We start from the raw sequence: 17,428 nt of genomic DNA, 5'->3' as shown, positions 1-17,428 counted from the left end.
GTGACCCCTGCATGAAAGGGAACTGACACCGCCAGTGGAGGGCTGCCACTCATACAGCTCAAGCTACGGCGTCTCGGTTTGGACAAAAAGTGTCGTTTCCAGTCCATCAATGACGATGGGTGACACGATTTTCGAAGAATTAGAAGATTTGATGCATTTTTCTGTTGGCGATTTGCCCGCTCGTGGATACGCAGTGATGGAGGAGATCCGACGACAAGGGAAACTGTGTGACGTTACCCTAAAAGTACTGTGCTTTTCTTTGTTAGGGTTAATTTGCTAGTGAAATGCTAACCAAGTAGCAATGGGCTGTCAGCATTGGGAGAGGCTAGTGAAGTACAGACACTGTTAGCAGAAGAAAGAGCTGTAATGTTCCAGCTTGTCAGCTCGTTTGTTAATGTGTGTCATTGCAGATGGCTCTTAAAATAGATTTTTGTATATTTTGTATCAGTTGTAAAGCGAGTTGTTATTCTAGTGTTGTTTAGTTAGCATGTGCAGCTACCATCCTCATCAGCTGCACATGAACTGTATGTTATAAACTAGTAAAACACGGAGGAGTAACAATATATTCTACTGTTATTGCTGTTATTATTATAACCTGCATATTTTTTAAACGACTTTGGTTGTCAGTTCGCCTTTCATGGTCTGTTAAGAAGTTGTCACTTCCTTATGTTTAATGTTTAACTATATTGTCAGGCTGAGTTTAATAGAAACACCTGCGACAGCCAACATATCTTAATCTGTTTGACTTACTTTAAACAACAGTTTCTATCGCTGGCATTTTAATTTTTTTATTAAATTTTATTTTATAAAATTTTTTAAAATTATTTTTATTAAGTTATTATTATTTTTCTATTTTACATAATTATTTAAACTGACGATTTAAAGTGAATGTTTTTTGTAATATTGCTCGCAGTTTGTTATCAGTTCTATTTAAAATATATTTGTAAATTGTTTAACAGTCAGACTCGGATATAGAGCTGAAACAACGAATCGATTTAATCGATTAAAATCGATTATTAAAATAGTTGTCAACTAATTTAGTCATCGATTCGTTGCTAAATAACTTATTTGCCGTAAGCGGCTCATTTCGGGCATATTTCAAATCTGCGGTGACCAAAGTGTGGCAGTAATGAGCCACCGGAGGTTTTACTCAGCCAGTACAACAGGAGAAGTAGCGAATAGCCAATAGCTGGCCTCGTTTTATGTCACATGCTTCCCGAAACAGCGTCTCTGCAGCATTCAGCGGGATGTGGGAGTACTTTACTTTGAGCCTTCAAAAAAGAAGATTAACCTGTAAACTCTGCACTACTGAACTGTTTAAGGGGACGTTCACATATCGCGTATTTTGCGCGCTCATGATCGTTATTTCCAATGTAGGCGCGCAGTATGCGCGCTCATAATGGAAGCGATGCGGTCGCGTCGCGCCCGTTTTTCCAGGCGCGTCCGCAACGCATAGAGCATCTCGGTTACGTATGTAACCTTGGTTCCCTGAATAGGGAACAAGATGCTGCGGTGACGTCACCACATATGGGAACACCTTCGGTGTGACAAATGTCTGAAGCCCTATACCATCCCGCCAATCTTATTGGCCAAATAGCGCGTGGCACCGCCCAGCATGCGTAAGCATATATATACCTGGTGCCGCGCGCCATTTACCTCAGATTTCATGACGAAGAAGAAGAAGAAAGCTATGGCACGGCCAGAACCGCAGCATCTCGTTCCCTATTCAGGGAACCAAGGTTACATACGTAACCGAGATGTTCCCTTTCATAGGTCACTTCGATGCTGCGGTGACGTCACCACGTATGGGAACGCTATACCATCACGCCTGACGTACCTGATAGCTTGGATCCAAGGAAGCATCTGCTCAAGCGGAGAGAACCCGGGAGCCAGGAGCCATCCTCACATCCAGACTGTAAGACCTGATAAAAGTGCTCGGTGAGGACCAGCCTGCCGCAGCACAGATATCATCCATAGAAGATCCACTGAGAAAGGCTTGAGAAGAAGCCACAGCTCTCGTGGAATGACCTTTTACTCCTAAGGGCGAAGCGAGCCCGCGCGCCTCATAGGCCAAGGAAATAGCCTCCATCAGCCAATGGGGAATGCGCTGTTTCGTAACTGCATGGCCTTATTCTTATGTCCAAAACAGACAAACAGCTGGTCAGACTCACGCCATGGGGCAGTACGATCCACATAAGTCTTTAACGCTCTCACAGGGCAAAGACTTAGATCCCCAGACTCCGCCGCAGCAGGAGAAAAAGCCTCCAGGACCACCTGATGAAAGCGAAAGGGATAGATGCGACCTAGGGACATAATTAGGCCTTGGTCGCAACAACACTTCCACAGAATCTGTGCTATAAAAGTCAGGATTTATCCGGAACAAATTCCAAGGGCTCAACAGATGCCCTGATAAACCATGCAACACAATGGAAAAACCATGAAGGAACCCGCACGGGGCGGAAAGGCCTCAGCCGTCGCGCACCCTGTATGAACGAGAAACAGTGGATGACGGCCCACTGAGGCACCATTTATATATTCGTGGTAAGCTGAATAGCTGCCACGTAAACCTTAGGGTAGCTGGTGTCACTCCATCCGAAATACGTTCCTGAAGGAACTCCAGTACTGACGCCACTGGGCAGTAAACTGGATCCATATTATGAGTTTCACACCAGGCCGTAAACAGTCTCCACTTGAAAGCATATAAGCTTCTCGTAGAAGCTGCTCTAGAATTCAGTATAGTCTCGGTAGTTTCAGCAGAAAGACCGGGACATATGAACTCACTCCGCTCAGAGGCCACACCCACAGATTCCATAGATCTGGCCTCGGGTGCCAAATCAGTCCCTGTGCTTGTGATAATAAATCCTGTCTGAGGGGAATCTCCCATGGAGAGCCCGCTAACAGATTGATCAGATCCACAAACCACGGCTGTGTGTGTGCCACCGCGGAGCCACCAGCAGCAGCTGTTCCACCCTGTCCACCCGTATTCTGCATAATACCGCCGAAATCAGACAGATCGGGGAAAAACGTGTACAAACTGGTCCTGGGCCAGTTGTGGGCTAATGCATCCAAGCCCAGGGGTGCTGGAGGGCATAGGGAGAACCAAAGCGGGTAATGCGTAGTCATGTTTGAAGCAAACAATTCCACTTCGCTTCCCCGAAAATCTGCCATAGTAGACTCACCGTTTGGGGGTGCAATCCCCACTCCGCTTGCTCCAGAGTCTGCCTGGATAGCAAATTCGCTCCAAAGTCCAACGTCCGGGGACATGAACAGCTCGGATCGATAGAATTTAGTTCTGAAATCAAAGAACATGTTTCGCCAGCCTGCACAGGGGGCGAGAGCATAATCCTCTCTGATGATTCAGGTATGACACAACCGCTGTGTTGTCTGATCTGAGCAGCACATAAAGGCCGATCAGCAGATTCGAGAAATACTGGAGAGCCAGAAAAACAGCCAGTAATTCCAACCTGTTTATGTGCCAACTCCCTTGACAAACAGCTCCCCAGTCGGTCAAAGACGCATCCGTCGTGACAGTCTCTTGGGAAGCGCAAATCCCCAGCAGGACTCCGGTCAGGAGAATTCGGTTGACATACATAGTTTTAGCGACATCACACATCGCCGTGTCACCGGAATCGTCCGATGCGGAGACAACGGGGTGAACCATTCCATGCGTAAGCCCAGGCTGTTAAATGATTCAGCACAAGATCCCCATGAGAGTGTGCTTGAGTCTGTGATTGCGCTAAACACCAGCCAATCGCCTAAAATAGTTCAAACACGAACGCCCTGGGGCCGCAACGGGGCCAGAGATCCATCCATGCACTTTGAGAAGTACTGATAAGCTTTGCTCTCTAAAGCGAATCTGAGGAACTTCCTGAGTCTCCTGATGATCATTAAAATCTTGAATTTCCTCAGCCTGAGTGCAAGATTCAGATGGTGTAAATCCAGAATGGGTCGTAATCTGCCGTGTTTTTTTTTTTTTTTTACCACAAAATGACGGCTGTAAAAAACCCCCGCCTCCATCTGAGAGGGGTGTACTTCCTCTATAGCCCCTTTGCTCAGCAGAGTTGACATCTCCTGTCGCAGCACCGCTATTTCCATCGGCTTTGCCACCGTGGAAAGAATTCTGCGGGAAGGAGGCGGGCCTTATTGAAACTGAATGGTGTATCCGTGACAAATCATGCGTAACACCCATAGAGAAATGTCGGGCAAGCGTTCACACACGGCCCGAGACCATACTAGCGGTCTCAAAATTTCCGCTTCCTGCAACGCTGTCATACATGTTAAAATGTCCGGGGAACACAGGGGAAGTGTATGTATAAGAGCCGTTGCGTCTCGTTGTGTATAATCCTGAAACGTGTCCACGGTAGGAATTAGGCCAACAGATTGAACATCGGGCTTTGCCGCTAGCGAAAAACGGCGGCTGTGCGAGCCATCATAAATGGGTGGTCTGTGCAGGACCCTTGAATCGCCCCTCGAATTCTGAAAGCTGGATTGCGCAGAGTGTCTGAGGGAACGTTTGGCATTACAGCTCAATCCAATGCTGCTCGAAGCACCGTCTGCTGCGAGGCAGACAATGTAGAGTGTGGGGACTGCAGTGAGAGGGTTAGATGTGCATAGCAATCCAACAGCACTCTCTGGTGGAGGGCACAGTCCCTGGCAAACATTAAGGAAAAACGCAAGCGTCAAACTCGCTGAGTTTCGTTGTGTATAATCCTGAAGCGTATCCACGGCAGGATTTAATCCAACAAGATAAACATTGGGCCACGCTGCTAGCGAGAACGCGGGAGCTGTGTGAGCCGTCATACACTGGCCATCTTTGCCAGCCTCCGCGCCGTCCCTCAAACTCTGAAGGCTGAATTGTGCAGAGTGTCTGAGGGGGGCGCGCGAATGAGAGCTTAGTTCAATGACGCTCGAGGTGCCTTTGCTGCGAGACAGTCAATGTTAGAGAACATGAAGGAAAACGCATGCATCAAACTAGCTGCGTTTCGTTGTGTATAATCCTGAAGCGTATCCACGGCAGGATATAATCCAACAAGATAAACATCGGGCCACGCCGCTAGCGAGAACGCGGCGGCTGTGTGAACCGTCATACGCTGGCCATCTTTGCCAGCCTCCGCGCCGTCCCTCAAACTCTGAAGGCTGGATTATGCAGAGTGTCTGAGGGGGCGCGAGAATGAGAGCTTAGTTCAATGACGCTCGAGGTGCCTTTGCTGCGAGACAGTCAATGTTAGAGAACATGAAGGAAAACGCATGCATCAAATTTGCTGCGTTTCGTTGTGTATAATCCTGAAGCGTATCCACGGCAGGATATAATCCAACAAGATAAACATCGGGCCACGCCGCTAGCGAGAACGCGGCGGCTGTGTGAACCGTCATACGCTGGCCATCTTTGCCAGCCTCCGCGCCGCCCCTCAAACTCTGAAGGCTGGATTATGCAGAGTGTCTGAGGGGGCGCGCGAATGAGAGCTTAGTTCAATGACGCTCGAGGTGCCTTTGCTGCGAGACAGTCTATGTTAGAGAACATGAAGGAAACGCATGCATCAAACTCGCTGCGTTTCATTGTGTATAATCCTGAAGCGTATCCACGGCAGGATTTAATCCAACAAGGTAAACATCGGGCCACGCCGCTAGCGAGAACGCGGTGGCCGTGTGAACCGTCATCCGCTGGCCATCTTTGCCAGCCTCCGCGCCGTCCCTCAAACTCTGAAGGCTGGATTGTGCGGAGTGTCTGAGGGGGTGCTCAAATGATAGCTCAGTTAAATGACGCTCGAGGTGCCCTTGCTGCGAGACAGTCAAATGTTAGAGTGTGGAAACTGCAGTGAGAGGCTTAGATGTGCATTGGCAGTCCAACAGCGCTCTCCGGAGGCGGGCACAGTCCTAGGCAAACATGAGGGAAAAACGCATGCGTCACATTCGCTGCGTTTCGTTGTGTATAATCCTGAAGCGTATCCACGGCAGGATTTAATCCAACAAGATAAACATCGGGCCACCCCGCTAGCGAGAACGCGGCGGCTGTGTGAACTCATACGCTGGCCATCTTTGCCAGCCTCCGCGCCGTCCCTGAAACTCTGAAGACTGGATTGTGCAGAGTGTCTGAGGGGGCGCGCGAATGATAGCTCAGTTCAATGACGCTCGAGGTGCCCTTGCTGCGAGACAGTCAAAGTTAGAGTACGGGGACTGCAGTGAGAGGGTAGATGTGCATTAGCAGTCTAACAGCACTCTCAGTGAAGGGCATAGTCCCTGGCATATTAACATGAAGAAAAGCGTGTGCGTCAAACTCGCTGCGTTTCGTTGTATATAATCCTGAAGCGTATCCACGGCAGGATTCAATCCAACAAGATAACATCGGGCCAAGCCTCCTCGTGATAACCCATCATACGGCTCTTACCTTTCGTTGACTCATCGCGTCCGTGGAGAGGAGTATACTGCTCGTAGATGACCGCTGAGAACGCGAGATAATAGGACACAGAAGATTTGCTTCGTACTGAAGGAATGAAATCTGAGGTAAATGGTGCGCGGCACCAGGTATATATATGCTTACGCATGCTGGGCGGTGCCACGCGCTATTTGGCCAATAAGATTGGCGGGATGGTATAGGGCTTCAGACATTCGTCACACCGAAGGTGTTCCCATACGTGGTGACGTCACCGCAGCATCGAAGTGACCTATGAAAGGGAATTAAAAACATCTCAACTTTTCAGAATGCGGCAAGCGCACCGCGGGTCATGTGACTAACTAAATAACTAAATAATCAGCTTCATCCTTTCCCGTAACAACGTTTAAAGCTCAGCCAAGATAAAGGGAACAGCTGATCATAGCTGTATATGGATTTCCATTTTGAAATAAATTTAGTAGCAGAGCTACTGCAAGCGATTTTTAGAGCTGCAAATCCATTTATCCTTTGCTGAAATTTCCACGTCTTCAAGGAGAGCACGTCATGGTTGCTTAGCAAAGGCAGACGCCTCAGGGGCGCTTCTGCCTGAGCGCTTTGGAAAGAAGGAGAAAGCGGTGCGCCTAGCGTTTTCCACGCGTTTTTAGGTGCGATATGTGAACGGACCCTAAGACTTTTATTTGTGCAGATTCTCCAGTACAATGTTGTTTGCAAAGGTTTAGTCGTAAAAGCTGGTAACATTGCTTTTTAACAGTTAACATTTAAAGCTTTACAAACATGTTCTGTGATCAGTTTGTCGTTTACCAGTTCATAATTCAGTCGTGCAGCCTAATTATGACTGAATGAGAGAGGTAAATGTTTAAAGATATTTAAAATGCACTTTTTTTTCTAAGTATTCACTGCTCTTTTTCACACAGCAGGTTTTTTGTGTGTGTCCGATTTTTTTTTTTTTTCCGGACAACCTTCTGATGGATTTTACTTTAAATTGTGAGTTCCATTCAGGTTTCATGCCATTGGCACTTTATTCGAAGGATTGTTTACAATTTCACAGCATAAGCTATAAAGCTGTTTCCCAGTAAATAATAAAATACAACGCACTGCAATTTTATTCTGTTTTATCCTTATTCTTCGTGAAAATATGTTCTGAAAGATTCCTTAATAAGCTTCGTTCGGGATGTTAAACTACATTAGGAGCTCTAAGGACTGCCATGGTGAAAACATTATTTGAAATCTCCTTGTGAAATTTGCTAGAGTATGGGTCAGTGTTTTGATTGCAGAAGAGTTCAACAAAAGGATTACTAACACATAATAAAACAACTCCAGGTATATTTTTGATGAGGATATGACAATGCAAAATGGTTAAAATCTCTTAAAAATCTATGCTGAATGATAAAGACCCTTTATTAATAATTTACTTGGGGGGGGGGGGGGGGGATGGAAAAAACTAAAATATAAGTACATAAACCGATTAATCGTAAAAATAATCGACAGATTAATCGATTATCAAAATAATCGTTAGTTGCAGCCCTACTCGGATACAGAAAGCACATTAATACTGTGTCTATAAGTTCTTTACATCCGTGGTTCTCAACCTTTTTTAAACCAAGGGCCCAGACAACTTTCGAAGGCTATGTACCCTTGTAGACTAAGATATTTCTGGTACATCTTTATTTACAGAAACTAGGAGTTGGTAATGTGTTAAACGAGTAAGTTAGTAAAATAATAATGAATAGGTAAAATTGCAATAATTGCATTCTGTTATTTCTACTGTAGGGGAATTTATAGTTAAACCCAAAGACCAGGTATGATAAATAAAGACCAGGAGTCAGAGATGCAATAAACTGAAAAAAAAATAAAATTATTGAAAAAAATAGTTTGCAGTTTCATCAGCAGAAGTCAGCTTCAGTACTCGAGGAGGAGTTCGTAGGCCACCCTCTGCATGTATTCTCAACACAGCAGCAATTATACTCTAACAGAAGGTCTCTTAACTACGTCCTTCGGTAAAGAGAATTTTGATTGGCTCAAAAATCTTAACAGATGTACATAAAGTTAAAAGCATATTGACAAAAGTTATTCAGGTGACGAGTAGGGATATGCCGGTATCAAATTTTCCTGTTGCGTTTAATTGCTCATGCTTTTATCACGGTAAAAGGTATTATCACGGTATTGAAATTTAGTAAAAAATATTGTATAATATAGTATAATAGGTTAAATAACAAATAACATTTAAATAAAGCAATACAGATATATATAAAGTTAAAACTATAAAGACCCATAGGTAACACTTTACAATCTCATTAGTTAACCATTAACATTCACGTTAAGCAATAGCTACATTTGATACAGAAGTTATTAATCTTTGTTAAAAAAGTCTTAGTTCATGTTAGCTCATTAAATAATACAGTTACAACTTTACATTTTAACAATGTGTTATTAAATATTGGAATACCTAAGATAAATGAATGTTCAGATGAATTTTTCATTAGCAGTTTGTTAACCAGTTTATTAACTAATGTTAAAAATGAAGCCCTGATGTAAAATGTGAATTAACAATAAAAAATCAAAACACTTTCAAACTATATCTATGGCATGTTGTAGTCCAGATTAAAATAGCCTATTAAGTCTTAATACTTAAGTATTTGACACTGTGATGAACATCATAGCAAATGCACAAATTTGAATGGCTATTTAAAATTATTAAGCTGCTTATTTATGAGGTTTCCAAAGTAAAGGCTGCTTTTTTCTGTAGTTTAGCGCCATCTGCTGTCAGAGAGTGAATGAGTCTGAATTCTGAATAATTTGTAATATATAATTATTTGTGATATTTAGAAGTGCCCATGATAACAATATCGTGCATATTCATTACCGTGATATATCGCATTACCAAATACCGGCACAAGTCTAGTGATGAGATTAAAGTTTGCATGCAACGTGTTGCTTCCCAGACATATGTCTCCATCTTTGTGTAAAGATCTTCATATATTCTCTCCCTTGGTGTCATCCTGACTCTCCCTGGAGACTGCTTCTGCAACAGACCGATACCATCACACATACATAGAGAATCCCTTATCTACTTACTAAGTACTGACACAGACAATGGGTGCAGTTTCTCAAAGGGAGAGAGGTGAGAAACTCAAACAATACACATCTTCCCTTCTGTAATATACAGACATAGAAAACAACTTAAATATTCTGAATACACATTGATCAGGTAGACGAAAGGCCCTGCATTCTGTGATGTATACATACAGAGACCTTTAACCTGAGAGGAGTAAAAAGGAGTTAGCAAAGGAAGAAGCTTCTCACGAACAAGGGAAAAAACATTCCATTGACATGATTCACTTTAGTGACTATTACTAGTATAAGGTAAATAATTGTATTCACTAACAATATATGAGTTTAAAAACAATGACTTATAACTTCATCAATAATCATGCACAGATAAACTTAATATTGGTATTTCTATTTCATGAAGGCCATAGTGATCCAGGAAATCCACTCCTTCACTACACAATCAAATATTTGACGTCTTGCTATAGCTATAAAAATACACTTCCGTTACTTTTTGCAGGTCTAGATACTGTGCTTTTAAAATTCCCTCATACAAGTTTTCCAAGACCAAATTATTAGGGAATAAACAGATGCCAGTTCACATCTGCACTTTTAGACGTTTTAGCTTATTTTAAAGCTTGTTGTAATCAATCTTGTTACCTCATTAGAAGTGTGCTGGAGGCCCCAGGGGGCCCCGGCTCCCAGGTTGAGATCCACTGCTTCAGGTTCCTTATAACATGCCAAATTAGGCCTACTTCAAGTCAAGAGAAGGTTTATTGATCAGAAGCACATAAATAAAGCATGCATCATTAATTGCAGGAACAAAAAAGCATCAGTATTACTGCATGGATGAAAATGTAAAAGAAAAGAGATCCATAATATAAAATATTTTTTAAAGGATTTATTAATTAAAAATGCAACATTAAATGTGTATGTGTATATATTTATGTGTGTGTATACAATATAGATATTTCATATCTATTGTATATTATATGCATGTACAATATGTAATATACAGTGATCAATAGGGCAAACTTTCAGAAAAGATTTCTATACCAGAATAAAAATCGAGGTGGTTTGCTGATGCCTCCTTGTTTTATAGTGATATTTATGTTGCTGTGTAAAGCAGCATTAGGAGAAGCATCAGGAAATGAAACCTGACCTGCTGTATACATATCTTTACTGACTAACAGCTGGCTTATAGGACATATACTACAGATCATGCTGAGGATTATGGTGCACTTTCAGCATCCACCTTTTTCTGGATATCTAGCTCACTGCTCCATTATTTCACATTTGCTTCTTTATTCATTGAAATTGTTGTCTGTTGTCTGGAGAATGGTCATAATTAGTTTTTATTTGGGTGGTAATGTTTCAGATTTCTCAGCTGGGACTCAGTCATTATCAACATTTAACCAGGAGATTTCTTTTATGTGTATGTGAGATGATTTCTGATCAAGATCCGTGCATCTGTTCTGTCTGTGTTTATGCAGGTGGGAGAGCACAAATTCAGTGCTCACAGAATAGTCCTTGCTGCTTCTATTCCATACTTCCATGCCATGTTCACCAATGACATGGTGGAGTGCAAACAGGATGAGATCGTCATGCAGGGCATGGACCCCAGGTGAAGATACAAACCTCAAAGGGACAACTGAGAACTCGTTTTTTTGTTGTTTTTAAATGTGCATTAAAGATTTCATCTCTGTTTTGCCTCTAAACAGTGCACTTGAAGCCCTAATAAACTTTGCCTACAATGGACACATAGCCATAGACCAACAAAACGTCCAGGCCCTCCTGATAGGGGCCGGTTTCCTGCAGCTTCAAAATGTTAAAGATGCCTGCTGCTCTTTTTTACAACAGAGGTAAAGTTGATTTCTTCATAAGACCAAAGGGTCCGTAAGATTTTGGCAAGACAGAAATGAATATTTTCACTCTGCTGGAATGCATTGACTTGTACACTTGTAACAGTGACAGTACACTTCTACTTCGGTTTCAAAAAAGTTTACAATTATTAATTACAATTATTTAAATTCAAATAATTGAAAAACTTTTCTTTTACCAAAGAATCCTGAAAAATATATATTCCCACAAAAATATTAAGCAACTGTTTTCAACATTTATAATAAGAAGAAATGTTTCTTGAGCACCAAACAACATATTAGAATGATTTCTGAAGGATCATTAGACACTGAAGACTGTAAATATAGCTTTGCCATCACAGGAATGAATAAGATATAAAAATGAATTATATCAGTTACTTTAAATTGTGATATTTCACAATTTTACTGTTTTAACTTCTATTAAATGAATAAATGTTAATATATATATATATATATATATATATATATATATATATATATATATATATATATATATATATATACATACATACAGTACAGTACAGTCCAAAAGTTTGGAAACATTACTGTTTTTAATGTTTTTGAAAGAAGTTTCTTCTGCTCATCAAGCCTGCATTTATTTGATCAAAAATACAGAAAAAACAGTAATATTGTGAAATATTATTACAACTTAAAATAGTAGTTTTCTATTTGAATATACTTAAAAAAAATAATTTATTCCTGTGATGCAAAGCTGAATTTCCAGCATCATTACTCCAAGCTTCAGTGTCACATGTAACATCCAGTCTATCACATGATCATTTAGAAATCATTCTAATATTCTGATTTATTATGAGTGTTGGAAACATGAATAAAAAAAATGAATAAAAGGTTAAAAAGAACTGCATTTATTAGAAAAAAAAAAAATTCTAATAATAAATATTCTAATAATATATTTTCTTTACTATCACTTTTTATCAATTTAACACATCCTTACTGAATAAAAGTATTGATTTTATTTAAAAAAAAGAAAGAAAAAAAAATCACTGACCCCAAATTACTGACCAGTAGTGTATTTTGTTATTACAAAATATTTATATTTTAAAAACATAGCTTCTTTTTCTTTCTTTCCTTTTTTTTTCTTTTTATTCATCAAAGTATCCTAAAAAAGTATCACATGTTCTGAAAAAATATTAAGCAGCAGAACTGTTTCCAACTTTGATAATGAATCATCATATTAGAATAATTTCTAAAGGATCATGTGATAATGATCCTAAAACTTCAGCTTTGCATCACAGAAATAAATGATAATTTAAAGTATAATAAATTTAAAAACAATTATTTTAAATTGTAATAATATATCACAATTTTACATTTTCTTTTCTATATTTTTGATCAAATAAATGCAGGCTTGATGAGCAAAAGAAACTTCTTTCAAAAACATTAAAAATAGTAATGTTTCCAAACTTTTGGTCTGTACTGTGTATATATATATATATATATAATTTTTTTTTTTTTTTTACATTATATTAAATAATAGTGATAACATGACAATCACAATCAGGTGTGCGTTTTCCAAAAGCATTACTTGGTAACTATGGTTGCTAGTTCCACTGAACTTAATTGGTAATGACAGAAATTTCGAACATAGTTGCTTTTGGGAAAAGCATACCAGACCATTATGTAATATCTGTCACAGGACTCTCTCAGGTTATGTTATTAAAGTGATCCATTTCACTTACACAGAGGATTCATTGTTCTGACTTGCTCCTGATTTACAGGCTGCATCCAAAGAATTGCCTTGGTGTACGGCAGTTTGCAGAGACTATGATGTGCACCACACTTTATGATGCAGCCAACAGCTTTGTTCACCAGCACTTTGTTGAGGTATCCATGTCTGAGGAGTTCCTGACCCTTCGGCCGGAGGAGGTGCTTGAGCTTGTGGGCTGCGATGAGCTCAACGTCCAAGCAGAGGAGCAGGTCAGAGTCTCTGGAGACATTGTAATGGCAAGAAAGGATGTTGCTGAATGAATGGGTGTAGATTCCACATTTTCATTGGGTATTTTCTTTTGAGACATTATAAAAGAGAAATGCTGATCTTGTTTGTAGGTGTTTGAGGCCATACTTGCTTGGGTACGGCATTCACGTGAAGATCGGGAGTCACGGTTACCAGAGTTAATGTCTAAAACCCGTCTGCCTCTATGTCGACCTCAGTTCCTTGCTGACCGAGTCCAACAAGATGAGCTTGTACGCTGCTGCCACAAATGCAGGCAAGTTTCTTAGATAAGATACTGTATTTTTTCAGACTATAAGTCGCACCTAAGTATAAGTCGCATCAGTCCAAAAATAGGTCATGACGAGGGGAAAAAACATATATAAGTCGCACTGGACTATAAGTCGCATTTATTTAGAACCAAGAACCAAGAGAAAACATTACCGTCTACAGCCGCGAGAGGGGTTCATTTCTCTTGGTTCATGTCAAATTAATTTTGATAAATAAGTCGCACCTGACTATAAGTCGCAGGAGCAGCCAAACTATGAAAAGAAGTGCGACTTATAGTCCGGAAAATACGGTATGCCTTTTTCTAAGATAACCTATGGTCAATAATTGGACCTTTTGGCAAAACACGTCCAAAATATGACACTAATGGATGTTTGCAGATCCAAATCTAAAGAAAACATATTTTTCAACACAGAATCTCTGAAGAGAGTCACTGGTTTCCATTTCCAAATGTAGATAATAGTAATAATAAAAATGCAAATTTTTAGAGCTGACTAACTGTATGTGACAGTTTCTTATTAATACTTTTGAAAGGATGTGGGATTCATTATTTTTGGGGATGCATTTGAATTTTACTCCTAACAGGGACCTTGTCGATGAGGCGAAAGATTACCATCTGATGCCAGAGCGAAGGCCACATCTGCCAGCCTATAAGACACGACAGAGATGTTGCACATCCATCGCAGGCTTAATCTATGCGGTTGGGGGTCTCAATAGTGCTGGTATCTATTTCTTCACATTGTCCTTTTAAAAACCTCAAGCGCTAGTTACTGCAATATGTCAGTGTCAGGTTTTGTTAAGTCAATATTTTATGCACAGGTGACTCATTAAATGTTGTGGAAGTATTTGATCCAATTGGAAATTGTTGGGAGCGATGCCAGCCTATGAGCACAGCCCGCAGTCGAGTGGGTGTTGCTGTCGTGAACGGGCTGCTTTATGCCATTGGTGGTTATGACGGCCAATCACGGCTTAGAACTGTAGAAGTTTACAACCCAGAAACTGACACATGGACCAAAGTCGCTAGTATGAATACTCAACGCAGGTAGGAAATCCTAAAATTGTCATATTTAATATGAGAGTGTAATATTTTTTCTTTGGAAAGCTATTTAATTGTTCAGTGAGGAGTTTTTTTTAAATGTTTTGCAAAGAGTTTTAGGTAAGTTTGATATATATATATCTGATGCTTTTGGTATTTCTTCTCTCCGTTCTGCATTAGTGCAATGGGAACAGTCGTAGTTGATGGGCATATATATGTGTGTGGTGGATATGATGGCAAATCTTCACTGAATTCTGTTGAGTGCTATTCTCCAGAGACTGACAGGTAAGTCATGCATTCTTCAAGAAAAATTCAGGGTTAATGTAAGGCTGTCACCTTACATTAATTTGTATATCAAGTAATTAGGAAGGGATAAGATTTTGTAAAGAAAAAAAATCAGAAGAAGAACTTAAAATACATAGACTATATAATAACATTGAGACAAGAGTATCTAAAATGTTTTTACTAATACATATTTAACAAATGCTAACACATAATACACATTTTAAAATGCATAAAGTAATCATATGTGTGCCCATCAGGCGGTTTTATATTGTAAAAGAGACCATTAATAATAACTTTTAGGTTAGCATCATCATACAAATCAGTTGCCATTGAAATCGTTTCTTGTAATGTAACAGTGATTGTGGATACACTTTCTAGCCTGCAGAGGGCGCCAACAACCTGGCAATTGTTGCCACACAGGACACTATAATTAAATGCTCATTTAATCTTGGCCAAACTATATTTAATTCAAAAGGTTGTATCACACAGTCTTTAATATGTGAGCAGATACAAGATGTAAATGCAGCCTAATAGGCTTGTTACTGTCTATCTAATAATAATGCTGTTAATATTATTTATTCTTTTGCTAATTATTAGTTTTTCAGTTCCTAATTTTATCACTAATTTACTACTTGGACCTATATTCTTATTATATACCATTTTTATACTTATTATATGTTTTAAGAAAATGGATGTGTAAAATTAATGTATTACTAACCGATTACTTGACGGTTTAAGTGTTTACTTATTAAAAGCCATATTTATTTTCAGAATTTAATTTATTAATATATTAATATTTCATGTTTTAAGTAAAGGCATGTTCAATAACAGATCACTTTCACTGGTATTGGGCCTGTAACAGCCCTATTTTTCTGTTTATTAAACTATCCGTTTAGTTGTTCGTTTATTTCCTGTCCCAGCATTATTGAAGCTTCCTTTGGAATCAAAATGCGTCTGATTTCATGTGTTTATGCATTTTTGTTACCAGATGGACGATAGTTACAGAAATGAGTGCAAGCCGCAGTGCTGCTGGTGTTACTGTATTTGAAGGCAGAATATATGTCTCAGGTGGTCATGATGGTCTACAGATCTTCAACACGGTAAGTAAACATCTTTCAGTTTACAGGATGCAGTTAGCACAGTTGTTTTTCCTGGTCTTTTCAGGATAGATGTTACGAAATATTACAATATGACATTGTAAAATTGTATAGGGCTTGAAAAAATAACCTTGCTGTTTCATGTTTCTGCCACTAGGTGGAGTACTACAATCATCACACAGCATCATGGCATCCTGTCGCTCCCATGATAAACAAGCGCTGTCGACACGGAGCCGCAGCCTTGGGCAGCAGTCTGTATGTGGCAGGAGGTTATGATGGCTCTGCGTTCCTCAGTGGAGCAGAGGTGTACAGCTCAGTAGCAGATCAGTGGAGCCACTTAGTGGCCATGAACACTCGACGCAGCCGCATTTCTCTGGTGGCCAATTGTGGTCGACTCTATGCAGTGGGAGGTTATGATGGACAGTCTAATCTCAGCTCTTTGGAGATGTATGACCCAGAAACGAATCGTTGGATGTTTATGGCACCAATGGTTTGCCATGAAGGTGGGGTAGGGGTGGGCTGTATACCCTTGCAGCCCGCTTAAAGCCACAGTCTCACTCAGCCCATAAGGACATTTTAATTATTTAAAAAGAAAACAACAACAACAGGTTTTTGTACTGTGTGGTCTTACAAAATGCTTTCATGACCCTTGGTTCACATGTTTGTATTAGAGGATACTATCATTCAGGCTTTTTTTTTGTTTTTTTGAAAAAGCCTAAAGCAGATACACCAGTACACCTTTAATGACCAAATATAGAATTCATACATACTTTGAAAACATTTACAGGAAATAGGGCACACTTCTGCTAAAAACCACACTTTTGCACTGTTATCAGATCAGTGGGTATTGTGGGCCCATTAAACCATCAGTTGTTGGGGAATATCATCATATAATAATATATATTTGTAATTTTTTGTTCCTCTAAACTGGAAGCCAATTGAGATTTCTAGAAAGTTAACCACTGTTAACCCATGCCATAATTGGGAGAGTCTAATCAAGAAGGTTTCTTACTTCGAATGTACTAATCGTATTTTATTTGGGATATTAATGGAAAGTTAATGTGAGCAACTGACCTCTTATGTGTCTGTGCAAAACCATCTGCTAGATGTGCCATGAATTTACACTTTACATGGGACTGTGTTTTGATTTCACCACTTTTTATTGACTCGTATTCTCTAAAATTTGAAAGAAAACATCAATCTTTTTCAATTTGGGAATGACCGATCACCAGCTCTGTGTCCTGGATAGATGGGTTGTGGTGCACCCATCCAGTCCCACGTCTTGCTTTTACTTTTAATTTGTCCTGTGTGTTTTTGAGAACCAGCACACACACCCGGGAGAGTGAAACTGACGCAGGACTCTTGTCAGATCCGTGCTTTCAGGATTAGTCACTATAGTGGCTTCACACGAAGATTTAAATGGAACATTCCCTCATGTTTTGTGCAACAAAT

General features: G+C 40.1%; 1 protein-coding gene across 1 annotated transcript; it reads left to right on the top strand.

Moving 5' to 3' along the window:
- The first annotated feature begins 2 nt into the window (after nt 1–2).
- klhl18 (kelch-like family member 18) lies at nt 3–17,288 on the top strand. The gene is made up of 10 exons (XM_059501681.1): nt 3–244; nt 10,933–11,063; nt 11,161–11,301; nt 13,059–13,257; nt 13,387–13,547; nt 14,144–14,280; nt 14,378–14,600; nt 14,775–14,879; nt 15,868–15,979; nt 16,134–17,288. Exons 1-10 carry the CDS (start codon nt 110–112, stop codon nt 16,518–16,520), a joined length of 1,731 nt encoding a protein of 576 aa, XP_059357664.1. The 5' UTR covers nt 3–109; the 3' UTR covers nt 16,521–17,288.
- Nucleotides 17,289–17,428: the final 140 nt, after the last annotated feature.

This window comes from Carassius carassius, chromosome 20, assembly GCF_963082965.1.
Source record: "Carassius carassius chromosome 20, fCarCar2.1, whole genome shotgun sequence".
In the NCBI taxonomy this organism is placed as follows: Eukaryota; Metazoa; Chordata; class Actinopteri; order Cypriniformes; family Cyprinidae; genus Carassius; species Carassius carassius.
Note: the sequence above shows the minus strand (reverse complement) of the source record. Positions and strands in the feature narration are given on the sequence as shown.